General features: G+C 50.5%; 2 protein-coding genes across 2 annotated transcripts in view; both read left to right on the plus strand.

The window, feature by feature from the left end:
- The window catches only part of LOC147645258 (uncharacterized), an 86,171-nt gene that overhangs the window by 26,085 nt on the left and 36,316 nt on the right, over positions 1 to 23,770 (plus strand). The window lies entirely within an intron of this gene.
- Positions 11,183 to 15,750, plus strand: LOC147645260 (uncharacterized). Its single transcript, XM_086874867.1, has 9 exons — positions 11,183 to 11,399; positions 11,756 to 11,827; positions 11,916 to 11,987; positions 12,075 to 12,140; positions 12,592 to 12,699; positions 12,984 to 13,055; positions 13,680 to 13,757; positions 14,782 to 14,947; positions 15,478 to 15,750. The coding sequence occupies exons 1-9, from the start codon at positions 11,303 to 11,305 to the stop codon at positions 15,596 to 15,598; spliced, it is 852 nt and encodes a 283-aa protein (XP_086730993.1). The 5' UTR covers positions 11,183 to 11,302; the 3' UTR covers positions 15,599 to 15,750.

Below are 23,770 nucleotides of genomic sequence, written 5' to 3' on the forward strand. Positions count from 1 at the left end.
ATGATGGAGTTTGTGTCTGCCTAAAATTAACACTTTAATGAGAAATAAAATAAGGACAACGCCTATAAACCGTGCGCAGTATAGGGACAAACTGCAAAGACCAGGACTACTAAATATACTACTAAATATACAGGGTAGGTCTGAGGGCAGAGTCTGAGGGCATGGGTCCAACCACAAACTGGGGTTAGAAATATGCAAAATACTGCAACAAATAACAACCAATCAGGGGAGAGAACCAGGAACATTCTAGAAACATAACCTTATAAGGGGTGAGTCGATTAACATATTAACTGCCATAAGCCCTTTCTCTTTGCCACATCTTAATCAAATGCTTCCCAAGGCTTGAACTTAATCCCTCTTTTTTTTCTGGGTGAAATTCGGCTGGCTTGGATCCCCAGTGAGACCCATTCCCATATCACATTAGTCTGTTCTTCACCCAACACTCCCTGTCCCCGTTCATTTCACACTGGGATTTCTGCTCCAGAAGGATTCTGTGAGGGGCACAATTAAAAGTCTCTCATGGAATGGGAGGATCCAGATTTAACAAGTGGGAAAGAGTTTAACCGCACTATCTGTTTAACTGGTCCCGAGGGTGGAGACCTGAAGGAAACTCATGACTGGATTCAGGTCATAGATCTGCAGATGCCAAGGAGATATTAAATTATCCTCCTTGGAATTAAAGCTGGGAATTTTTCTTTCTCTGGAGCAGTAAATTAGGATGTTGATGGGCCCCCCTTCTCTGCTCGCTCTGACTCTCCTGCCCCAGCCTCGCTCGGTTCCATTCACGTTCCTCCTGTCAGGGACACTCTCCACACAGATCATGGCTCGGATTCCTTGGATCCTCAGCAGTGTTTTCCTTGGATTTTAGCCAGGGCTTCCCTGGTTTTGGGGCAGGCTGGAGTGTGTGGTGCTTTCTGCAGCCACCGTTAGGGGTGCGTGTCTTCCTTTTCCCAGCAATTTCCTTCTGTCTTCCCATTACCGACGTTTCTCCTCTCCACCTCTTCCACCTCCATGCCATGTTGACAGGAGCTCAGAAAGTGCAGGAAAACAGAAACAAGCTCCACAGTGAATTCCTGGAAGAAAAATCCATGGATGGCCAGGAGGCTGCTGTGGCTCCTTCCTGAAAATCAGGGCTGTTGGGAGCACGGCACAGGGTGTCCCAGGACTTAGAGCTGGACACTGAACCCTCCTGGATCTCCTTGGCACCCGTCTCAGGCAGGGATGGTCCTGGATATCCTCCTGGATCTGCCCCAGGAAGGTCCCTGCTCCCTGGGGCGGGATGGGATGGGTAGAGGACAAGGAATGAAGGTCAGGAGAAGAGTACAGAGAGGCTTCTTGCCACTGCAGCAAGAAATTTGGTGCACTGAAAGCTCAGCTGGAGATGAAGGTGGCCAAAAATGTGAGGCACAATAAAAATTGACTTGTTAAATCCATTAATAAAAAAAAATTAAAAAATAGAAATTACATCATCCCCTTCCAGGATGTGGATGGTCACCTGACAAACATGGACACAGACACATTGCAGGTTTTCTAATGCATTTATTGCCTCTGTCTTCAACACTCACCCCTCCCTTCCCAGAGGAAAACACGCATTGTACCAAGGGACACTGCAAAGTCCTTGAAGAGGGCAAGCCCTGCTCAGCAGAAACCAAACCACCCCAGACTGAATCACAGCATTCCCATCTTGAATCCAAACCCAGCACGTGCCAGCTCTTGGGAAGAGAGGAACCCCATGGCAGTCAAAACCAGAGCAGTGGGACAAGCATGAGCGCTCTTTGGAATATCCAGATTTATTTAGAATGGAGGCTCTGCAGAAGTTGGTGAGCTGCTATGAGAAAACTCTTGCGGTCCTCGCCAGCCATTTCAGGAGAGCTCACCAGAGACAGAGGAACTTCTCCTCCCTTTGTCTCTGGGGGATCTTCTCTGGCACAGGGGAGTGGTTGTTTGAAGTTGGTGCCAGTGCAGAGTCCTCGGAGCCGGGGCTTGACACAGGTGGCAGCAGCACTCTTCCTGATGTGCTGCCACTTGCTCCAGGGGAGGATTCATTGCAAGGGGCTGAGCTCCGGTTCTGATTTCCAGGCTTTTCCAGGCCATGTTCATCTTCAGGGATGAGCCAGGGCTGTGATCCCTGAATTGGGTGGGGCCGTGATGTCACAAAGGGGCTGAGCGCTGGGGTGATGCAGGGCCGTGATGTCACACAGCTGTGCTGGCCACAGCACTGTGACATCACCGCGCCAGCCCTATATAAACCAGGCCAGCCCCCGCAGCTGCCAGTGCAGTCGCCATGGGACGTGCCGTAGCCATGGGTGACGGTGGCGTCCTGATGGCTGCCCTTGTCCTGCTGTGGGCCACTGTGGCTGTCTGCTGGGCCGGTGGCCACTGGAAACCACGGAGGCGGCAGACGAGGAAGCGCCCCAGGGTTAGGCCCAGAGGCCCATGGAGGAACCGAGCAGCCCCTGCAGCTCCCAGGTTCTCCAGGCTTCGGGTGACCCCTCTCTGGCAGCCAGGTGCTCCCACAAGCCCTCTGGAGAGCTCCTGCAGCTGCGGTCCCTGCATGGCAGTGGCCCAAGAGCTGCAGGAAGTGATGATCCGGCACTGGGCACACAATGGGACATCTGTGCCGCTCTTCTTTGGGATGTGGCTGGTGTGGTGGAAAGAACTGGAGAAGCTGATGAGGTGAGGCCACCTGCCCTGCTGTGGCTCGCCCAGCTTCTCCAGAAGCTGCCATCCCTTCAGGAGGATGCTCTCAGCAAGATTGACCATCCTTGGGAGAGCCTCAAGCCTTGCAAGGATGGCACAGCAGAGAAGACCCGCCATCCGTGCAAGAAGCTCAGGCGGTCAGAGAACGTCCATGGTGCCAGGAGCCTCCGCTATCTCTAACAGGCTCCATCCCTAAGAGAGGCCGTATGGCACTGCACGGCTTGTGGCGTCCTGCACAGGGACATCAAGCCAGAGAACCTCCTCGTCAACCCAGACACTGGGGACCTGAAGCTGATCGACTTCGGTTGCGGCACCTTCCTCCAGGAGAGGGCCTTTGCACAGTTTGCCGGTGAGCCCAGAGCACGGGCCCTGCTCCCAGTGCCAGGCACTGCACAGCCCCATTCCCTCCTGGGCCGTGGGGTGCGGCATTCAGCCGGCTGCCGGCTGCCCTGTGGCACGGGGCAGGTGCTGTGCCCCAGGAGCCGGCTGCCGGCCCTGCCGACAGAAAGGGGCTGCAAAAGCCGGGCCCCGGCTCCTCGGCTTGGCAGGCCCACAAGGCCTTGGGCTGCTCCGCTGGCGTTCTCAGCCTTGCAGAATGGATTCTTGGCTTTGGCCCATTGTCAGGGGGAGGCAGGCAGGCCTTGGGGGGAAGTTGTGGCCACAGCTGCAGTCCCTGCCTCTGGCAGGAGGCTGGCGCCAGGTTCTGGAAGCCAGCAGCCTGCGCCTGAGCAGCGCCGCCCGTCTCCCCTAGGAACACGCACGTACTGCCCGCCCGAGTGGATCGGCCTGCGCTGCTACCACGGCAATGGGGCGACCATCTGGTCCCTGGGCGTGCTGCTGTTGGAGATGGTGTGCGGGTTCCTGCCCTTCGAGAACGAGCGTGACATCGTGTTGGGGCAGCTCTTCTTCCCGCAGGAGGTCTCTCCAGGTTGGTACGCGGCCTGAAGCAGGCAGGCTTTGGCAGGTGGCACCGCGCAGCCCAGCCCGGCCCTCCTGCAGCTCCACGGAACGTCCATGTGCCCTCAAGGGCCGGCTGCAGCAGGTGGCCCGTGGCAGGCTGGGTGTGGCACGCTTGGCTGAAGGAGGGGACGCTTGTCCTGCCGTGCCGCTCTCCCGCCAAGGGCAGCTCCCAGCACACGCAGCGTGGCCCGGCTTCTGCAGGCGCCGGGAGCAGCTGGGCAGGAGCCTTCTGCAAGTGAGCGCCGCTTTCTGCCTTCTCTCCCCAGAGTGCCAACATCTGATCTGCTGGAGTTTGTCCAAGCACCCCATGGACCGGCCGGTGCTGGAGCAGATCTTCAACCACCCTTGGGTGTTGGGCGGGCATTTCTGATGCCTTGCCGCAGCCTCTGCAGCACCCAGTTCCCGTGTCCCACGCAGGACTGAGGGCCCAGGAAATAAAACAACCCAAAACCCACTGCGGGCCTGGAAGTTTTGTCCTGGTTAGCAACTTCAGCTAAGGGAACCTCTTAGCAAAAGGGGTAATCAGAGCGTTCCCCTCAGCCTTTGTCAAGATTTTGGTGCCTTTCCTCCAGGTTGTCCCTCAAAATCAGAGGGGGGTGGAGCCTGCACCAGTCCCCCCAAATCGGTGGGAGACAGAGACTACTCCTAGGCCCCTCAAAACTGGAGGAGGATGGAGACTATCCCCAGGCCCCCCAAACTGAAGGGAGATAAATACCTGGCAACCCAAAGTAAGAGATGGATGTAGCCCAGAGCATCCCCCAAGTCAGAGGGGGAAGAGGAGACTGCCAGCCCCCCCAAAGAGGAGGGGAATTGTGCCTCTGCCAGCCCCACAAATTGCAAGGGGACAGAGAACACCCGTGGCCTGGCAGAGGGCATAGAGCGGCCGGGGGCTGCCAGGATGGTGACAACACTGGCAACCCCCAAATCAGAGAGGGACAAAGAGCCCGCACAGGCTTCCCAGAAGCAGAAAGGGGGCAGCAAATATCCCCTGTCCCGCTAAGTTGGAGGGGCACAGACACAAAAGGCCCCACAAAAAGAGCATGAGGAACCAAGAGCACTGCTGGCCCCACAAGGGTAAGGAGGATGGAGAAACTCCCCATCTGTCTTTGTTTTGGAAGACAGGTGTCTGCCAGGGAGGGCAGGGGCCTCCCCTGGAATGAAAACGTAGACCCCCTCCCTCTATATTATTATAATTCTGAAATCAAGGGGCTTTCAGGCAGAGATCTGAGGATAGGAATAACAGTTCTTTATTAGTATTTATAACCAGGCAAACAAACAACAATAACTACAGCATTAACAGGAAAACAGAACCAGGGGCCCCGTGACAGCTTTCTCGGCTGAGACGAGAAGGGATGGAGGAGAGGCTTTGTTTCACAAACCCCCTCGGGCGGGCAGTCCCGGTGCTCCTGCAGGGCTCTGAGGAACACTCAGCTGGAACAGCAGGGATGAGCTGAGATCCTGGGCCGGTGGCTGAGGTGGATCAGCAGCTCCACGGCGGTGCCTGGCACTGCCACACGTCCCGGCAGGACAGGGGGTGCGAGGCCACCAACAAAGAGGGGAGAAGGAGAAGCAGCAGCAGCTCCGTGTGAGTGATGGCGAAATTCCCTTCTCCCCACCGCAGCATCTCTGCACCCAAAGTGTCCTTCTCCGAAGCTGAAGAAAGCCCCCCAAACTGTCCCCGCTCTCCTCTTTTCCTGCCCCCCTTCCCTCCCTGGGCCCGGCCAAGCTCTTTGTCTTTTGTCAATCACCCAGCAATTACCCACAGTTAGGCTGTCCCCACAACTAATGGGTAAAAATTCCACAGGCAATCCGGAATTAAAAAAAAAAAAGACACCTAACCACAAACACCTGCCCCTGGCAATGACCTGAGATGGGATTGAATATAACAAAAGGGCCATGGCCAGACCCTCATGTTCTTTGATCCCACATCATGTCATTGCCATAGGCAGGAAAAGGTACAGGTGTCTCCCCAGCATGGATCACAGGGAACATGGATCACCATGTCTCTGCCAAACTTGAATTTTCCAAGGGGGGATGAAGCTGGAGCAGTGCACAAAGCTCTTCCTGTACTTTGGGGCATTTGCAGAGCTTCCCTTACTGGTGCTGCCGTTGGTGTTGGGTCAAGCTAGTTCTCCAGGTGAAGCTCTTCCCACACAGGGGACACTCGTAGGGTGTCTCCCCAGTGTGGAGGCGTTTGTGGGTGTTGAGGCTGGAGCTGCGGCTGAAGCTCTTCCCACATTCCCCACACTCATAGGGCCTCTCCCCAGTGTGGATGCGCCGGTGGGTGATGAGGGTGTAGTTCTGCTTGAAGCCCTCCCCACAGTCAGGGCAGCAGAAGGGCCTCTCATCTCTGTGAATCCGCTGGTGCCTGAGGAGAGTGGAGCTCCTCTGAAACCTCTTCCCACACTGGGGACACTCGTAGGGCCTCTCCCCAGTGTGGATGCGCTGGTGGATGATGAGTTGGGAGCTCCAGCTGAAGCCCTTCCCACATTCCTCACATTCATAGACCCATTCCCCAGTGTGGATCATCTGGTGACAGATCAGGCTGTTGCTCTGGCTGAAGCTCTTCCCACACTCCAAGCACTTGTAGGGCTTCTCCCCATCCTGAAGCTGCTCATGGACCACCAGCTCAGAGCCCCGGCTGGATCTCCGGCCGCCTTCCCGGCACAGGGTGGGTCTTTCCTCCTCAGAGCACCCTAGGCAGCGTTTGGAGCCCCTCCTCCTGCGGGATCTCTGGGGATTTTCCTCCCCATTGGATTCCTGTGCCGTGGAGCTGCTCAGAACGGCCTCTTCCATGAGCTTCTCCTGTGGGGATTTGTCCTCCCTGGTCTCCATCCTCAGCTCCTTGTCTGGGGGAGGAAGGACAAGGAGAGGATGGGATTTGCCTCCGTGCCAGAGGGAAGGGGAAGGAGATCCCCCCAGTGCGTCCCCGGCAGGACGGCGCTGGCAGCGGGGTTGTCCTGCAGCCGGGGGCCAGGCTGGGCTGGGAGATGGAGCAGGAGAGAGGGGGAAAGGGGCACTGACTTCCTCCTCACCTGCCTGGGTGTCCTGGGGCATCTTCCTCTTCTCCACAGCCTCCTCCTCCATCCAGCCAAGGTTTGGGAATGGGAAATCCTGGTTTGAGGAAATACAAGGGATGAGGACATTGAGTTTGCAGGTCCCTCTGTCCAAGCTCATCTCTAGAAGTCACCGGACATCTGGGGTCCATAAAACCTCTAAAAAACACCAATATTCAGCTCTGAAAATGCCTCCCAGGAGTTCCCCATCTCTAGTCTCCCCTGTCTTCAAGGAGAGAAGGTTCAAGGGTTCCCGCCTGTCCCAGCTGCTGGGAGTCAAGCTTGTACTGGGGACAACCTGTCTGCTCAGTCCCTACCATCCCCAGGCTGCTGGGAGTGCCAGGAATCCAAAAAGTTCCCCCTGTTTCCATTTCCCCACTTAGGGATGGTGAGACCCCCCAATGTCCCCCCAAGGGGCATTTTCCACTCAGCTTTGGAGTTCCACATTCTCCAAACATTCCCCCCCCGCAAAATAAACCCAACCCAGGGACCCCCCCAGGATATCCGGGCAAAGCTCCCACTCCCCCATCACCTGTGGGATGGTGGGTGATGATCCCACAGGAGGGGGCTATGAATTCAAGGAGTGCTCAACCTTGTGGTTCCTTCTCCTTTCCGTGATCCTCCTTTGTCCCTCCTCTTCCTCCCTCTCCTCCCCTTCCATCCTTCCTCCTCCTCTTCCTCCCTAACCCCACCTCCTTCTCCTACTTCCATCCCTTCTCTCTCTCCTTCTTCCTCCCTCCTCTTCCATCCCTCCCCCTCCTCCCCCAGGAGCAGTGACACCCTCGGTGCCCCGTTCCCAAACCCCTCACAGCCCACGGCAGGAGCGGGGATGGAGCCGGGACAGGTCGGGATGGGCAGCGCGGGGCTCTCCGCTGCTCCCACCCGCTGGGGACGGGGGGAACCCGGCCCGGGGAAAAGGAGAGGGAAACTGGGAAAATTGGGGGCTGCAGATCCAACCTGGGGCTGGCTGGGGACCCTGGCTGGGGACTGCCAGCCCTTGGGGCTCCTCTGGGGAGATGTGGGAGGGGGGAACACAGAGAGCGCTGGGGGATCCCAGGAGTGGCAGCACTGGCAGAGACTGGTTTATACTGGGATCATCCTGGCAGTGGCTGAGATTGCACTGGCTGTGTACTGACATCATACTGGGATCATACTGGGATCATACTGGCAGTCAGTAGGAGCCTCCAGGGGGCAATTGAGACCAGGTTGTGAGGAACTGGGAATATGCCCTGCAGTCCCCAGAACCCCGGGATCGCCCCCCATATGTCCCATGTGTCCCCCAGACCCTTCAGGATCCCCGAGTGCCCCCTCAGCACCCGTTCGAGGCCCCCCAAAGCGTCCCTGGATCCCTGAATGCTCCCGACCCCACAGATTCCCCTTCCAGCCACTGCTGGGAATTCATCTCCCATCATCCCACAACACAGTTCCGCGCCCAAACCTCCTGCCATGCCCCGCGCCCTAAAGAGCCCGGTCACAGCTCCCCAGGTTCCCCCCAAGTGCTCCCGAGCCGTGTACATTCGCCCCGAGCACCTGCAGCTCGGACGCAGAAGTCTTCTCCAAGCGCTTCCCCACACCGCCGAACGCGCCTTCCGAGCCACTTCCGGGACTACAGCTCCCATCATGCTCCGCGGCGCCCATAGAGCGCTATTCCGGGCGGGACTTCATCTCCCGTCATGCCACGCGCCTTACCGGAACCTATTAGAGCTGCGCCTATAACTCCCGTGATGCTCCGCGGCCCATGAAGCCTCATTATACCGGCGCCTACAACTCCCATCATCCCCCGCGGCCCAGAGATTCCCTGTTACAGCCCCCCAAGTGCCCGCCCGGACCCCGAAGGGCCCCCAGATTCCCCTCCCTGACCTCCAAGTGCCCCCCTGGACCCCCAGGTGCTCCCCCGAACCCCGAATTGTCTCACAGAATCCCTAAATGCCGCTCCAAATGCCCTCCCGGCTCCCCATGTGTCCTCCAGACCCCCAAGTTCTCTCTAAGTTCCGTCCCCCGACCCAAAACTGCCCCAAATGTTCCTCAGAAAAGTCCCCATGGACCCCAAAGTGGCCCCTTTTACCCTGTCTGAGAAAATGATAAAAATGATGATCAAAGGACTAAAAATATGTGTAATTAGCATAAAGAGGGAGAAATAGTGACCAATTAATTAATGAAGGGAATTGTGGAACTTGGAACCAAGGACCGATAATGTTTTTAGTTGCGCAAAATGTATAAATTCTTTTATATAAATATAAAAATTAGGTTATAAAAATTCAGAATAATAGTATTATAAACTTAAAAATTTATTTTTATTAATTAATTAGTTTTTAATTATAAAGAAAAATTATAAAGAGAAATGTTTTCAATGTTTTGGGATGTCAGTCCCAGGTGGGCGATTTTAGACATGCTGAGGCTCGGGGTGAGGAGCAGGTTGTCCAAACAGGGGCAGCTCACAAGGGGCTCATTCTTCTCCCTGACCAGATCTCCTCAGGAGACATTCAGCATCAGGATTGTAAAGAGTAAATCGTGACCTCCTGATCAGTACACAAAGATGTTTTACAGTTTGAACAGTAGAATGTTGTCACCGTAAGGGGCCTTCTTTGTTAATATAGCTCATGTTGTGTCATGTTTGGTAAATACCAATGTTGTTGTAACAGCCTTCTTTGTTAAAATATTGTTATAAATGAAATTAGAATTTTGACAACTAGGTCCCTTGGGTTAATGGCAGTTTAATTAAAAATGAATACAATTTACTAAATTGAATAGTAATGTGTTATAAAAGAATACAGTTTAGTAAAATACTACAGTTTAATAAAAATTAAAATTTATATAAATAATCTGCTAGTAATTAAGTATGATTAAAGCATAAGCAAAACTGACCAGGGTACAGAGGCTTCCCACCCTGCCTCAAGTTCAAAACAAAGCACTTCAAGCTAAACTTATATACTGTATCCTTATACATATTCCTTAATGTTTCCTCTAAGTTCCCTCCTATTTCAAGTTTTTCTGACTTTACATCACTTTTCTTCACGGCACATGCCTCAGTTGTTGTTAGGGGGTCTTCAGTCTTCTTTTGGTGGTCTTTTGGCGAAGGCTTATCTTCTTCCTTGTTGTCCTTTGGATAACCTTACAGGTTTGTGCATACATACTGAGCATTGTGTTATGTAAGTCTATTAATTAGCCTTATGTTTACTCATCTTTAGGCCCAATGCCTAAATTTGTTCTAATTTTGGTCCATCTCAAGGCGATTTTGGTCTTGAGACACCATTTATCTTCTAAACTACATCCTGTACCTTAGTTTTGACATGTAACATCTGCAAAGGGGTACATCTGCTTTGTAACACTGATTCTTGATTGTTTCTAATAATAACTTTAATAACAGTTACAATTTAGTTAGCACGAACCAATTCCATTTATTACAACTGCAAATACCCCTTATATCCCTTTTTATTGGTTTCCATGCTAACGGCCTTACTTTCTTCCTTGCTATGGATAAACTTGTATTTTCTCAATTTCTTCTTTTGCTACCTCAATTGTTTGGCCTGCAGATCAGCTGCTAAGCCCATCCACATTCAGCTCTTAGTCTTCAGAGGGAAACTTTGAGCACAGTGAGAATCTCACAGTGTGCAGGAGGGTCCCTGTGTGCCAGCTGCAGCTGGGGCCTCAGCCATCTCCTCTCTCAACAGGTTCCCCTCTGCAGCTTCACAGGAAAGGCCAACACCTCCCTCAGGGACACCTGCACCACACATTTCACATCTCCATGCCCATACGTGATGTCCCTGTCACAGCTGCATTACCAGCTTGCTGCTGTGCAGATGCTGCCACCACCCAAAGCAAGGCCCTGTGTCCCTGAAGGGACCCGCCCTGCTCTGTGGCCTGGACTGAAGATGGGTCCCTCCTGCCAGGGCAGGGCCCAGCACAGCTCTTCTGTTCCAATAAAGAGATGGAGCTCTCACCCCAGTGTCTGGCTGGTACCACCAGCAAAGCCCACACAGCACCAGCCCTGGCTGAGCTCCATGTCCAGGAGCAGGCAGGGCTGACCACGGTGTGGGCAGGCAGGAGCCAGGCAGGGGCTGCTGTGACCAGAGGCAGGGCCCCAAGGGGCTGGGGGAGTCTGTGTTGAGCATCCCTGGGATGAGGGCACATTTCCTTCAGTGGCATCACCTGGGCCTGGACCTCCTCCAGTGCCATGCCCAGGAAAAGAGGCAACCATCAAGAGCATCTCCTGGGACACCGCCTGTCCAGCAATGTCAGCAGGCAAAACCAAGGTTTTGTTTAGCAATGACCCTTTGATGAAGTCAAAGATTCACAGTCAGAGCAGTCCTCTAGTACAGATGGAAGTACACTTGGGGCAGACATCTAAGGCCATGAGGTCACAGAAGGCTCTGGGGTGACAGCAGGCAGAGGTGACAGCAGGCTCTGAGGTCACAGAGGTCCCAGAGCCCCGTGGTTGCCCAGCACCACAAGGACCGAGCAGTCAGTCCTTGACCACGACTGTTGTGGCAGCAGCGGCGGCGGCAGCAGCGGTGCTGACATTGGGACAGCGGTGTCAGGACAGTGGTGGCAGCAAGAGCTGCAGGACTGGCAGTGGGCAAGGCACCATGGCCTTTGCTCTGCACCTCCTCCTCCTGCTCCTCCTGGCAGTGGCCCTGCCTGACAGGGCTGCCCAGGCTGCTCCGTGGCGAGCAGGGCGAGCAGGTGAGCCGGCAGCCTCGGTCCCCCTTCCTGGGACAGTGCTCCCTTCTCCCTGGGAAGTGTTGGGGATGGTTTTCCCCAGCACTTTAGAAAGGGTTTTCTCTGTGGGAGGGACAGAGGCCTCAGGGGCCCTGGGCTGGTCCCACTGCCCTTCCAGGGATGTTGCACAGGGCCTGCAAAGAGGGTGGAGAGTGACCAGAGCCAGCCCAGAGCTCCCCAGGCCCCTCTGCAGCTTTGGCCATGTCCATTGACATTTGGCTCCCATGACCTTCCCTGACCCCTTTGCAGTGCCCAGTTCCCTAAGGCAGAAGGGGGTCCCAGCACACCATGGAATGGTTCTGATCTGTGCTTCCTTCCAGATGAGGGTGGTAGGAAGGCTTCTCCAGCAGCTTGGCTTCATGAAGATTTTCTGCCTCTGGAGCCCCATGCAGGTACGTTCTCACTGTCCCAACAAGGAATAAACACTGACACCCTGGCAGGAAGCAGGTGACAGAAGCTGCTGTGGCTGTTGAGTTACAGGTGTGTCTGCAGCGAGGACATTTCAAGCTCCTTTTCTGGTTGCTGCACGCAAGCCCAGCTCCCATCACAGGGGTGAGTGGTGTGTCCCTGCTGATCCCACAGGCTGAGCCCTGGTTCTGTGGGATCCATTCATCTGAAATGGAAATACTTTCTGTTAAGGTTCTCCTAGAGGGAGGAACAAACCTACAGGAGACAAGATGCTGAGTGATGTGGAGAGACGCCATGGTGGGTCCACGTCCCTCAGCCTCCTCCTGAGACTCAGCAGCCGGGGGCTTTCTCTGCACATCTGGACACGCTGTGGCCGGCACAGCAGGAAGGGATCCATGGCAGCCTCACTGCCCCTCTGCTGCTTTCACAGCCTGCAGGGCTGTTTCCCAGCCTGGCCTGGCTGCAGCTTCTCCCCAGCCTCAGCAGGAAGGCATTTGGCATCAGCTGACAGGGAGCCCAAACTGCACCATGGGCCATGAACACCCTGAGATCCCCTGCAATTTCCCAGTCTCGGGCTAGATCAGGTGTAGGGGCTGTTTGGAGGAGGGAGGGCCCTGGCCAGCCCCAATAACCTGGCCTTTCTCCTGATCCTTATCCATGACTTTGACAAATATTGCCTTTTGAACATGCCATCTCCTCAATGGGGAATGGTTCCATCTGATCCAGCTGTGGCTCTTCCTTTCTCCAGAGATGAACCCAAAGGCTGTGCTGAAGGCAGCGTTTCCCGGAGGAAGCAGTGGCTCATGGGCAGCCTCTGCTGCAGGAAGGGAGGCCATGCCAGGCACAGTCCCAGGAGGTAATTGCTGTGCCTCTGGGCCAGAGCCCTGCTGAGGCTTGAGCTGCCATCTCTGCTGCTTGGCAGTGCCTGCCTTTCAGGGATTTTGCACAGAGCATGGAAAAGGTGTTGAGAATGTCCAGAGCCAGTCCAGAGCTTTCCTCAGGCCCCTCTGCAGCTTTGGCCATGTCCATTGACATCTGTCTCCCATGGCCTTACCTGACCCCCTTGCAGTGCCCAGTTCCCTAAGGCAGAAGGGGGTCCCAGCACACCATGGAATGGTTCTGATCTGTGCTCCCTTCTAGGTTGGGATCGTGACATGGAGTATCTGAAAGCCCTGACACATAATGGTTTGAGATCCATGGAGAATGTTGGAGGCAAGTTCTCAATGTCCCTTTCTGCACAGAACAATCAGTGTCAAGGTGGCAAGAGCTCACTCACATGCCATTTCCCTTAAGAGTCTGAAGGTTGATGGATTCTGGAAACCTTGCCCTGCTCTCTTCTGGAGCCCTGAGTGATCCCACAGCATTGCTGTCAGTGGGAGGAAGGAGCATTTAGCTGTCAATCTTCTTCCACTGTGCAATGCCAATGTCACCTTCCGTGTGCCCTGTGCAGCCATGGAAAAGAGCAGAGAGGCAAGGGGCTGGGCTCAGGGCTGTGCCCCAGGGCTGTGCCTTGTGTGGCTCATTTCTGGCCCCAGGGAACCTGAGTTGCTCCTGCTCCAGCTGCCAAGCTCTGGCCCTGCCTGGGGCTCAGTTCAGAGCTGCTGGCAGCTCCAAGGAGTCCTTTCTCCCCTGACTGCCATGCAAGGGGCTCCTTCCATCCCAGTGTGGGGCCACTGCAGGCACGAGGTCTCCCTGCTCCTGCTACTGACTGGAAGGCAGAGATGAGGCAGTGCCTTGGAGGGCAGCAGTCACCCAGGTGCACTCACTGCCACTCCAGCCTGAAGAAGAATCTTCAGCAGTGTCATGGGAGCTGTTCTGTCCTGCCTTTCTTTGCAGATGAACCTGATGATGAGGATGATCTGGATTCCCTGTCCATATCAGTTACTGAGCCTGATGATGAGGAAGATTATGAGGGTAAGTGAAGGCCTTTCCCCCTGGGAGAGCTGCCAGCTCAAGGCTCGGCCAGGGCGGCATCGCTGCAGGTGCCAGGACAGAGCCGTGCATGTGTGTGCCCTCGTCCTGTGTGATCCCCTCACTGCTCCTGTGGCACAGTGCTGCCTGTACAGAAGAGATGAGAGAAGCTTCTGTGGCTGTTGAGTCACAGTGTGTCTGCAGGGAGGACTTTCCCAGCTCCTGAGCTGGATTCTGCACGCAAGCCCAGCTCCCATCACAGGGGTGTGGTGTGTCCCTGCTGACCCCACAGGCTGAGCACTGGTTCTGTGGGATCCATTCATCTGAAATGGAAATACTTTATATTATGTTCCCCTGAGGAAGAAGAACAAACCTATAGGAGATAGTAATGTAGCAGTGGGGGAACTCAAATATCTGGACATAATTCTGAATGATCTGGAGGGACACTGTGGTGGGTCCATGTCCCTCAGCCTTCTCCTGAGACTCAGCAGCCGGGGGCTTTCTCTGCACATCTGGACACACCATGCCTGGCACAGCAGGAAGGGATCCATTTCAGACTCACTGCTTCATTGCTGCTTTCATGCCCTGCAGGGCTGTTTCCCAGCCTGGCCTGGCTGCAGCTTCTCCCCAGCCTCTGCAGGAAGGCATTTGGAATCAGCTGACAGGGAGCCCAAACTGCAGCACAGGCCATGCACACCCTGAGATCCCCTGAAAATTTCCAGTCTTGGGCTAGTTCAGGTTTAGGGTCTGTTTGGAAGAGGGAGGGCCCTGGAGCATTTCCAAAACCCTGGGCATTTTCCTGATCCTTATCCATGTCTTTGACAAGTATTGCCTGGAGAAGACCAGCACAGCACAGAGAAATTGTGCATTCAAGCTCAGGGGGTTGAGCAGTCTTGTGCCAAGGGGTGGCAAGGTGCCTGCAGGCCCCAGCTCTGGGGGAAACAGAGAATGTCCTGGCCTTATCCAGCGTGCTGCCAGATCAGCCGTGGAGCACAGCACAGGCTCACGCTGCCCATTGCTCCCACAGATGCAGCCGGCACCACAGCACATGCTCAGAACATCTGGGAAAGCATGAGAAGAGTTTTCTACCAGGGAACACATGGTTTGATTAAGTTAATGGCCATTGTGGCTGGTGGAGCACTTTTCATGATGGTGTGCTGTGCCGGAATCTGGTATTGCTGGAAGACAAAACGGTGAGTGTTTTCCTGATCTCGGCCTCCAACAGCTTCTTGAAAGGCTGCTCATAGTCAGGAGACATTCCCAGTGAGGCTGCTGTGGACTTGTGGCTAGTCCTTGGTTGCCCAAAACACTCTGCTGAGAGTTCTGCTGCTGCCCAGGGCTTTCATTGGCCTCTTAATTGCTGGGCCTTGTCCTGGGGAGCCCGCTGGGGCTGCAGCCAGTGCTGGCTGCCACTGAGGCTGCCTGGCCAAGAGCAGCCCCAGGAGCAGCGGGCAGAGGCAAAGCAAGGTGGGCAGGAGAAAGAGCGGGGACGAGACTGTCCTTGAAAGGCAGAGGTGCTCTGGGGCCCGCTCCTGGCCAGGGACCCTGCCCAGAGCCATCCCCTGCTCTCCAGGGCCTTGAGGGGCAGCTGTCCAGCTGGGCCAAGCTGTGCCAGCAGCTCCAGCCGTGCTGGGGAGCCTTGGCAGCTCTGGGCCCTGCTGTGCAGGAGGGTCCCTGTGTGCCAGCGGCAACTGGGGGCCTCAGCCACCTCCTCTCTCCACAGGAGCGCCTCTGCACCTTCAGAAGACTGGCGAAAGACTTTGGTCACTGAGAAGCTGCATCTGTCATCCCCGCTCTTCACATCTGTCCCCATGTGCCAAGCTACATCTGCATCCCCATCTTGAGGGCATCCCAAGACCCCCACCTCCCATGCGAGACCCTCTGCCCCTGAGCCCCCTGGCCCTGGTCCCTGCCAGGACTGAAACTGGGCAGCCCCTGTGCACCAGAGCAGGGGTTGGCCCATGCTTTTTGTTCTAATAAAGAGATGGAGCTCTCACCCCAGTGTCCGGCTGGTACCACCAGCAAAGCCCACACAGCACCAGCCCTGGCTGAGCTCCATGTCCAGGAGCAGCCGGGGGTGCCCACGGTGTGAGCAGGCAGGAGCCAGGCAGGGGCTGCTGTGACCAGCGGTGGGGCCCTGAGGGGCTGGGGGAGCCCATGCTGAGCGTCCCTGGGCTGTGAGGGCACATTTCCTTCAGTGGCATCACCTGGGCCTGCACCTCATGAGGCACACAGGGAAAATTTGGGCTCTCTCCTGAGGTGTGCAGGGATCCCCCATGAGGAGTGCAGCAGGGTTAAATTGAGAGGGTTTTTTATTCTTCTCAGCACAGCAAAGGGGACACTCTTGGCCGAGGTTTTGCAAAGCTGGGAGGAAGCCTCTTGTGAGCCCTGGGGCCCGGCCTGTGGGCACAGCGGGCAGGCAGAGCCCATCCCTTGAGGCCAGTCCAGGCTGCTCAGGCCGGGCCGGGCCAGGTGAGGGCCACAGCAGGGAAGGGCCACGGCCGTGGGCTCTGATGAGGCTGCCGAGCTTCACCCTGGCCCTGTGCTGCAGCCAAACACACATTTACAACCACAGCCATTCTCTGGGGCACAGGAGGCACCCAGGGCTATAACTGAGGCTGTGGCTTCTCACCCTGAAGGGAGGCTGGCTCTGTTGCTTCAGAGGGCACAGCTTAGATCCCAGTTCCCTTTGTAAACCTGCTGGGCAAGTGTTGAGGGCAGAGAGTTCCAACCCTTCTCACTAAGAAGTGTGGCTGATGCTGTGGGTTTTTTTAATTTTTTGCCCTCTAAATTTGTGTCCTGGCAGAGGATTAAGTTTGCTTGCTCTCAGTAAGACCCTTTTCTTCTTGGTGCTGTTGTAAATGAAATTAAAATCAGACAACTAGATCGACTGAGTTAATAGCAATTAAATAACAAGGGAAAAAATTATACTATTTAGTGAATTGAATACAAGAATAAAATTTAGTAAAAGAATTCAGTTTAGTAATTTGAATAGCAATTTGGTATAAAAGGAATACAATTTAGTAAAAGAGTACAATTTAGTGAATATCTTCATATATATATATATATATATATATATATATATGTATGTATGTATGTATGTATGTATGTGAATATAGTTTGCCAGTAATTAAGTATGATTAAAGCATAAGCAAAACTGACCGGGCTACAGAGAGGACTTCTCACCCCACCTCACATACAAAACAAAGCAATTCAAACAAAACTCATATACTGTATGCTTATAATATTCATTAATGTTTCTCTTAAGTTTTCTCATATTTCTGATTCTTTGACTTTACGTCACTATTCGTCATGGTGCATGCTTCATTTGTTGCTAGGGGGTCTTCAGTCTTCTTTTGGTGGTCTTTTGGATGAAGGCTTACACTCATCCTCGTTGTCCTCTGGATAACCTTAAAGGCTGTGCATGCTTACTAAGTGTTATGTTATGTAAGTAAGCATTGTGCTCCACTAATTAGTCTTACATTTCATAATTTTCAGGCCCTATGCCTAAAGTCGTTCCAACTTTGTCCATCTCATGGTCAATTTTCTCTTGGGACATTACTTATCCCAGAACTACATAATCTATCTTAATTTTGACATGTAACATTTTTAAAGGGGTACATCTGCTTGTAACACCAATTCCCCTGATTGCTTCTAATAATAACTTTCCAAACAGTTACAATTTAGTTAGCACAAATCATTTCCATTTATCACAAGGGGATTCACAGAGATCATCCTGATGGATGAGGAAAAGGGAGTGGGAACTCAGCAGTGAGGAGACCTGAGGGCTGGAGAGCAGCTCTGAAAGACACTAAACTCCCACCAGACTTCTGAAACATTGCTGTTCTTCAGCCAGTGACAGGATGAGTCCCTGAGACTGGGGCTTGGCCTTACTCGTGGTGAGGGGCATCAAGGAAGGCTGCAGTGTGATGGAGATTGTGATGGGCTGGGAACTCACTGGGGGAAAGGAGGGAGCAGTTGGGAAGTAAAAGGCAGGTGTGGGGACAGAACTGTGCAGAGAAGGGCTGAGCTACAGCTTGAGCAAAATGAAAAAATGTCATTTGGGGTCATCCCAGAGGGATTTCATTTCAGAAGTCATGGAACAAGTTTAATTTTTTGGGGGTGTCATGTTTTCCCTTGGAGGTGGACACTCTGCAGACTTGAGCTGCATTGCCAAAATGCTCAAGTCTCTGCTGCAGGTCACAGCGTTTCTTCTTTGGCTGATCCCGGCCCGGTGCTGAGCCCAGCAGAGCCCTGGCAGAGCCCAGAGCAGCCTCAGCATCCGCAGAGCCCGGCTGCAAGGAGAGAAAGCAGAAACCGCCCGTCAGCTGAAGGCTCCTGTCCCCTTGTCCCAGCCAGCCGCGGTGCCCAGGCCATGCTGGCCGTGCTCAGAGCTGGGCCCAAAGCTGCCCATCACTGCTGCCTTGGGGAGCAGAGCAGGAGGGCAGGACATGTGCCCAGCCTGCAGCCAGCCACGGCAGATCCAGCCCCTCAGCAGCTGCCCAGAGCGGGATGCTCCTGTGCCCGCTGCCATCTCCCAAAAGCTCTTGTCCCAGCCATGCCAAGGAGATGAGGACCCACCTCACACCATCCGCTGCCACAAGAAAAGCTGGTCCCAAACGATGTCCTCAGTCTTCTCCAAGGGCACGGCCCATCCACGCCACAGCTGGTCCCAAGCACTTCCTGATCCAGACTGGACCCCACCTGGAACGCTTCCTTTAGAAAAACAAACAACAAATTAATGAAAATAGGTCACAGACAAAAAGGGGAAACCAGAAAAATGGTAAAAAATCTTTTGTCTGTCAGGAGCTTGAGGAAGGCCCAACCCCTACCTTCTGGGGAAAAACCCACCCATGGGTGAGGGAAGCCCATGCTTTCTCCCTTTCCCCCTGCACTGTCCCCCAAAATCATGGTGATCCCAAAGCAAAGCAGGGGAGTGGAGCAGCCCAAGCCCTTCCTTGCCTGCACAGCAAAGCAGCCGTGCTCAGGTTCTGGAGTCCCTGTGCTCCAAATTGTGGGATTTTTCTTAGATTTTGTGGTATTTTGTGAGGATTTGGTGGGATGTTTCTGGAATTTTTCGGATTTATTTGTACCGTTGTAGAATTTTCTGGAATTTTGTGGGATTTTTCTTGATTTTATAGGATATTGAGGACATTTTGTGGGAGTTTTCTGGGATTTTGAGGGATTTTTAGCAGACATGAAGGATTTTGAGGTAATTTCTTAGGTTTTGTGGAAATTTGTGTGGGTTTTGTGGGATGTTTCTGGAATTTGTTTGGCTTTGGGGAAAATTTCTGCAATTTTATTGGATTTTTTCCTGGAATTTTGTGGGATTTTGTGGGAACTTAGAGAATTGTGAGGGATTTTTCTTCGATTCTATGGAATTTTGTGGAGATTTGGTGGGATATTTCTGGAATTTGGTAGGGTTTTGAGAACATTTAATGATTTGTGTGGGATTTTTCTGCAATTTTGTGGGATTTTTCTTAAATTTTGCAGGATATTGGGGAGATTTTGTGGTAGTTTTCTGGAATGTTGAGGGATTTTGAGGAGACATGAAGAATTTTGAGGTATTTTTCTTAGAGTTTGTGGAAATGTGTGGGTATTTGGTGGGATGATGACTGGAATTTGTTGGGGTTTTGAGAAGATTTCTGCAATTTGGTGGGATTTTCTGAGAATTTTAGGGGATTTTTCTTAGATTTTTTTGATATTCAGGGGATTTTTGGAAATGTTTCTGAAATTTGGTAGGGTTTTGAGAAGATTTCAGCAATTTTGTGGGATTTTTCTGCAATTATGGGTAAATTTGTGGAGATTTTATGGGATGTTTCTGGAATTTGGTGGGGTTTTGAGGGAATTTAGGGAATTGTGTGGGATTTTTCTGCAGATTGGTAGGATTTTGTAGGGACTTGAAGAATTATGAGGGATTTTTCTAACCTATCTTGGAATTTTGTGGAGATTTGGTGGGATCTTTCTGGACTTTGTTGTGGTTTTGAGGAAATCCAGGGAATCGTGTGGGATTTTTCTTGAATTTGGTGGGATTTTTCTTGAATTTTGTCGGATATTGAGAAGATGTTGTGGGAGTTCTGTGGAATTTTGTAAGGTTTTCTGGAATTTTTATATAATTTTGAGGAGACTAGAATAATTTTGCGGGATTTTTCTTAGATGTTGTGGAAATTTGAGGCGATTTGGTGGGATGTCTCTGGAATTTGGTGAGGTTTTGAGGAAATTTATGAAATTGTGTGGGATTTGTCTGCAGTTTGGTGGGATTTTTCTTGAATTTCATAGGATATTGAGAAGATTTTGTGGGAGTTTTCTGGAATGTTGTGGGATTTTGAGGAGACATGAAGAATTTTGAGGTATTTTCTTAGATTTTGTGGATATGTGTGGGGATTTGGTGGGATGTGACTGGAATTTGGTGGGGTTTTGAGAAGATTTCTGCAATTTTGTGCAATTGTGTGGGATTTTTCTTAGATGATTGTGGGATATCCAGGGGATTTTTTGAGATGTTTCTGGAATTTGGTAGGGTTTTTAGAACATTTCTGCAATGTTGTGGTATTTTTTTCTAGAATGTTGTGGGATTTTGAGGAGACATGAAGAATATTGTGGGATTTTTCTAAGATGTTGTGGTAATGTGTGGTGATTTGGTGGGATGTTTCTGGAATTTTGTGTGATTTTTCCCAATGTTGTAGTATTTTGTAGAATTTTGAGGAGACATGAAAAAATTTGTGGGATTTTTCTTAGATTATTGTGGGATATTCAGGGGATTTTTTGAGACGTTTCTGGAATTTGGCAGGGTTTTCAGAAAATTTAAGTCATTGTGTGGTATTTTTTTCTTGAATGTTGTGGGATTTTGAGGAGACTTGAAGAATTTTGTGGAATTTTTCTTAGATTTTGTGGAAATGTGTGGGGATTTGGTGGGATATGACGGGAATTTGGTGGGGTTTTGAGGAAATTTATGAAGTTGTGTGGGATTTTTCTGCAGTTTGGTGGGATTTTTCTTGAATTTCATAGGATATTGAGAAGATTTTGTGGGTGTTTTCTGGAATGTTATGGGATTTTGAGGAGACATGAAGAATTTTGAGGTATTTTCTTAGATTTTGTGGAAATGTGTGGGGATTTGGTGGGATGTGACGGGAATTTGGTGGGGTTTTGAGAAGGTTTTTGCAATGTTGTGGGATTTTTGTCTGAAATGTTGTGGGATTTTGAGGAGACTTGAAGAATTTTGTGGGATTTTTCTCTAGATGTTGTGGAAATTTGTGGTGATTTGGTGGGATGTTTCTGGAATTTGGTGGGATTTTTTTGCAATGTTGTGGTATTTTGTAGGACTTTGAGGAGTCTTGAAGAATTTGGTTGGATATTTCTTTGATGTTGTGGAAATTTGTGGCGATTTGGTGGGATGTTTCTGGAATTTCCTGGGGTTTTGGGAATATTTCAGGATTGTGTGGGATTTTTCTGCAATTTGGTGGGATTTTTCTTCAATTTCATAGGATATTGAGAAGATTTTCCGGAAATTTTGTGGAATTTTGAGGGATTTTGAGAAGACTTGAAAAATTTTGTGGAATTTTTCTTAGATTTTGTGGAAATGTGTGGGGATATGGAGGGATGTGACTGGAATTTGTTGGGGTTTTGAAGAGATTTGTAGGATATTGTTGTGGGATTTTTCTGCAATTTGGTGGGATTTTTCCTGAATTTCATAGGCTATTGAGAAGATTTTCTGGGAGTTTAGTGGAATTTTGAGAGATTTTGAGGAGACATGAAGAATGTTGAGGTATTTTCTTAGATTTTGTGGAAATGTTTGGGGATTTGCTGTGATGTGACTGGAATTTGGTGGGGTTTTGAGAAAATTTGTAGGATATTGTGTTGGATTTTTCTGCAACTTGGTGGGATTTTTCCTGAATTTCATAGGATATTGAGATGATTTTGTGGGAATGTTGTGGAATTTTGTGGTATTTTGAGGAGACATGAAGAATTTTGAGGTATTTTTCTTAGATTTTGTGGAAATACGTGGGGATTTGGTGGGATGTGATGGGAATTGGGTGGGGTTTTGAGGAAATTTATGAAATTGTATGGGATTTTGTGGGGACTTGAAGAATTTTGAGGGATTTTTCTTAGATTTTGTGGAAATTTGCGGCGATTTGGTGGGATGTTTCTGCAATTTGGTGTGGTTTTGGGAATATTTCAGATTTGTGTGGGATTTTTCTGCAATTTGGTGGGATTTTTCTTGAATTTCATAGGATATTGAGAAGATTTTCTGGGTGTTTTGTGGAATTTTTTTGGGATTTTGAGGAGACATGAAAAATTTTGAGGTATTTTCTTAGATTTTGTGGAAATGAGTGGTGATTTGGTGGGATGTTTCAGGAATTTGGTGCGGTTTTCAGAAAATTTATAAGATATTATGTGGGATTTTTCTGCAATTTTTTTGAATTTTTCTTGAATTTCATGGGATAATGAGAATATTTTGTGGAGTTTTGTGGTATTTTGTGGGACTTTGAGAAGACTTGAAAAGTTTTGTGGAATTTTTCTTAGATGTTGTGGAAATGTGTGGGGATTTGGTGGGATGTGACAGGAATTTGGTGGGGTTTTGAGAAAATTTGTAGGATATTGTGTGGGATTTTTCTGCACTTAGGTGGGATTTTTCCTGAATTTCTTCGGATACTGAGAAGATTTTCTGGGAGTTTAGTGGAATTTTGAGGGATTTTGAGGCGACATGAAGAATTTTGAGGTACTTTCTTCGATTTTGCGGATATGTGTGGGGATTTGGTGGGATGTGACTGGAATTTGTTGGGGTTTTGAGAAGATTTTTGCAATTTTGTGTGATTTTGTGGAATGGTGTGGGATTTTTCTTAGATTATTGTGGGATATTTCGGGGATTTTTTGAGATGTTTCTGGAATTTGGCAGGATTTTCAGAAAATTTATGTAATTGTGTGGTATTTTTTTCTGGAATGTTGTTGGATTTTGAGGAGACATGAAGAATTTTGAGGTATTTTCTCAGATTTTGTGGAAATGCATGGGGATTTGGTGGGATGTTTCTGGAATTTGGTGGGGTTTTGAGAAGAATTCTGCAATTTTGTGGGATTTTGTGGAATTTTGTGGGATTTTCATAGATGTTGTGGAAATTTGTGGCGATTTTGTGGCATGTGGCAGGAACTTTGTGGGATATTTTTTCAATGTTCTGGAATTTTGTGGGATTTTGAGGATTCTTGAAGAATTTGTGCGATTTTTCATAGATTTTGTGGAAATTTGTGGTGATTTGGTGGGATGTTTTTGGGATTTGGTGAAGTTTGGAGGAAATTTAGGAAATTTCTGCAGTTTAGTGGATTTTTTCCTGAATTTTGTAGGATATTGAAAAGATTTTGTGGGAGTTTTGTAGTATTTTGAGGGATTTTGAGGAGACATGAAAATTTTGCGGTATTTTCTTAGATTTTATGGAAATGTGTAGGGATTTGGTGAGATGTGACTGGAATTTGTTGGGGTTTTGAGAAGAATTTCTGCAATTTTGTGGCATTTTGTGCAATTGTGTGGGATTTTTCTTAGATTATTGTGGGATATTCAGGGGAGTTTTTGAGATGTTTCTGGAATTTGGCAGGGTTTTCAGGAAATTTAGGTAATTGTGTGGGATTTTTTTCTGGAATATTGTGGGCTTTTGAGGAGACTTGAAGTATTTTGTGTAATTTTCTTAGATTTTGTGGAAATGTGTGGTGATTTGGAGGAATGTGACTGGAATTTGTTGGGGTTTTGAGAAGATTTCTGCAATTTGGTGGTATTTTTTTCTGGAATGTTGTGGGATTTTGAGGAGTCTTGAAGAATTTTGTGGTATTTTTCTCTAGATGTTGTGGAAATTTGTGGTGATTTGGTGGGATGTTTCTGCAATTTTGTGGGATTTTTTTGCCCAATGTTGTGGTATTTTGTGGAATTTTGAGGAAACTTGAAGAATTTGGTGGGATTTTTCTTAGATGTTGTGGAAATTTGTGGCGATTTGTTGGGATGTTTCTGGGATTTGGTGGGGTTTTGAGGAAATTTA

This window comes from Cyanistes caeruleus, unplaced genomic scaffold, assembly GCF_971803275.1.
Source record: "Cyanistes caeruleus unplaced genomic scaffold, bCyaCae1.hap1.1 HAP1_SUPER_30, whole genome shotgun sequence".
Taxonomy (NCBI): Eukaryota; Metazoa; Chordata; class Aves; order Passeriformes; family Paridae; genus Cyanistes; species Cyanistes caeruleus.

Bases quoted from the DNA above. Each gene is read 5' to 3' on its own strand.
- LOC147645260 (XM_086874867.1), top strand. From the start codon at position 11,303: ATGGCCTTTGCTCTGCACCTCCTCCTCCTGCTCCTCCTGGCAGTGGCC. The intron at 11,828-11,915 runs GTACGTTCTCAC...GTTGAGTTACAG, and splicing joins GCCTCTGGAGCCCCATGCAG to GTGTGTCTGCAGCGAGGACA. The intron at 11,988-12,074 runs GTGAGTGGTGTG...CTTTCTGTTAAG, and splicing joins GCCCAGCTCCCATCACAGGG to GTTCTCCTAGAGGGAGGAAC.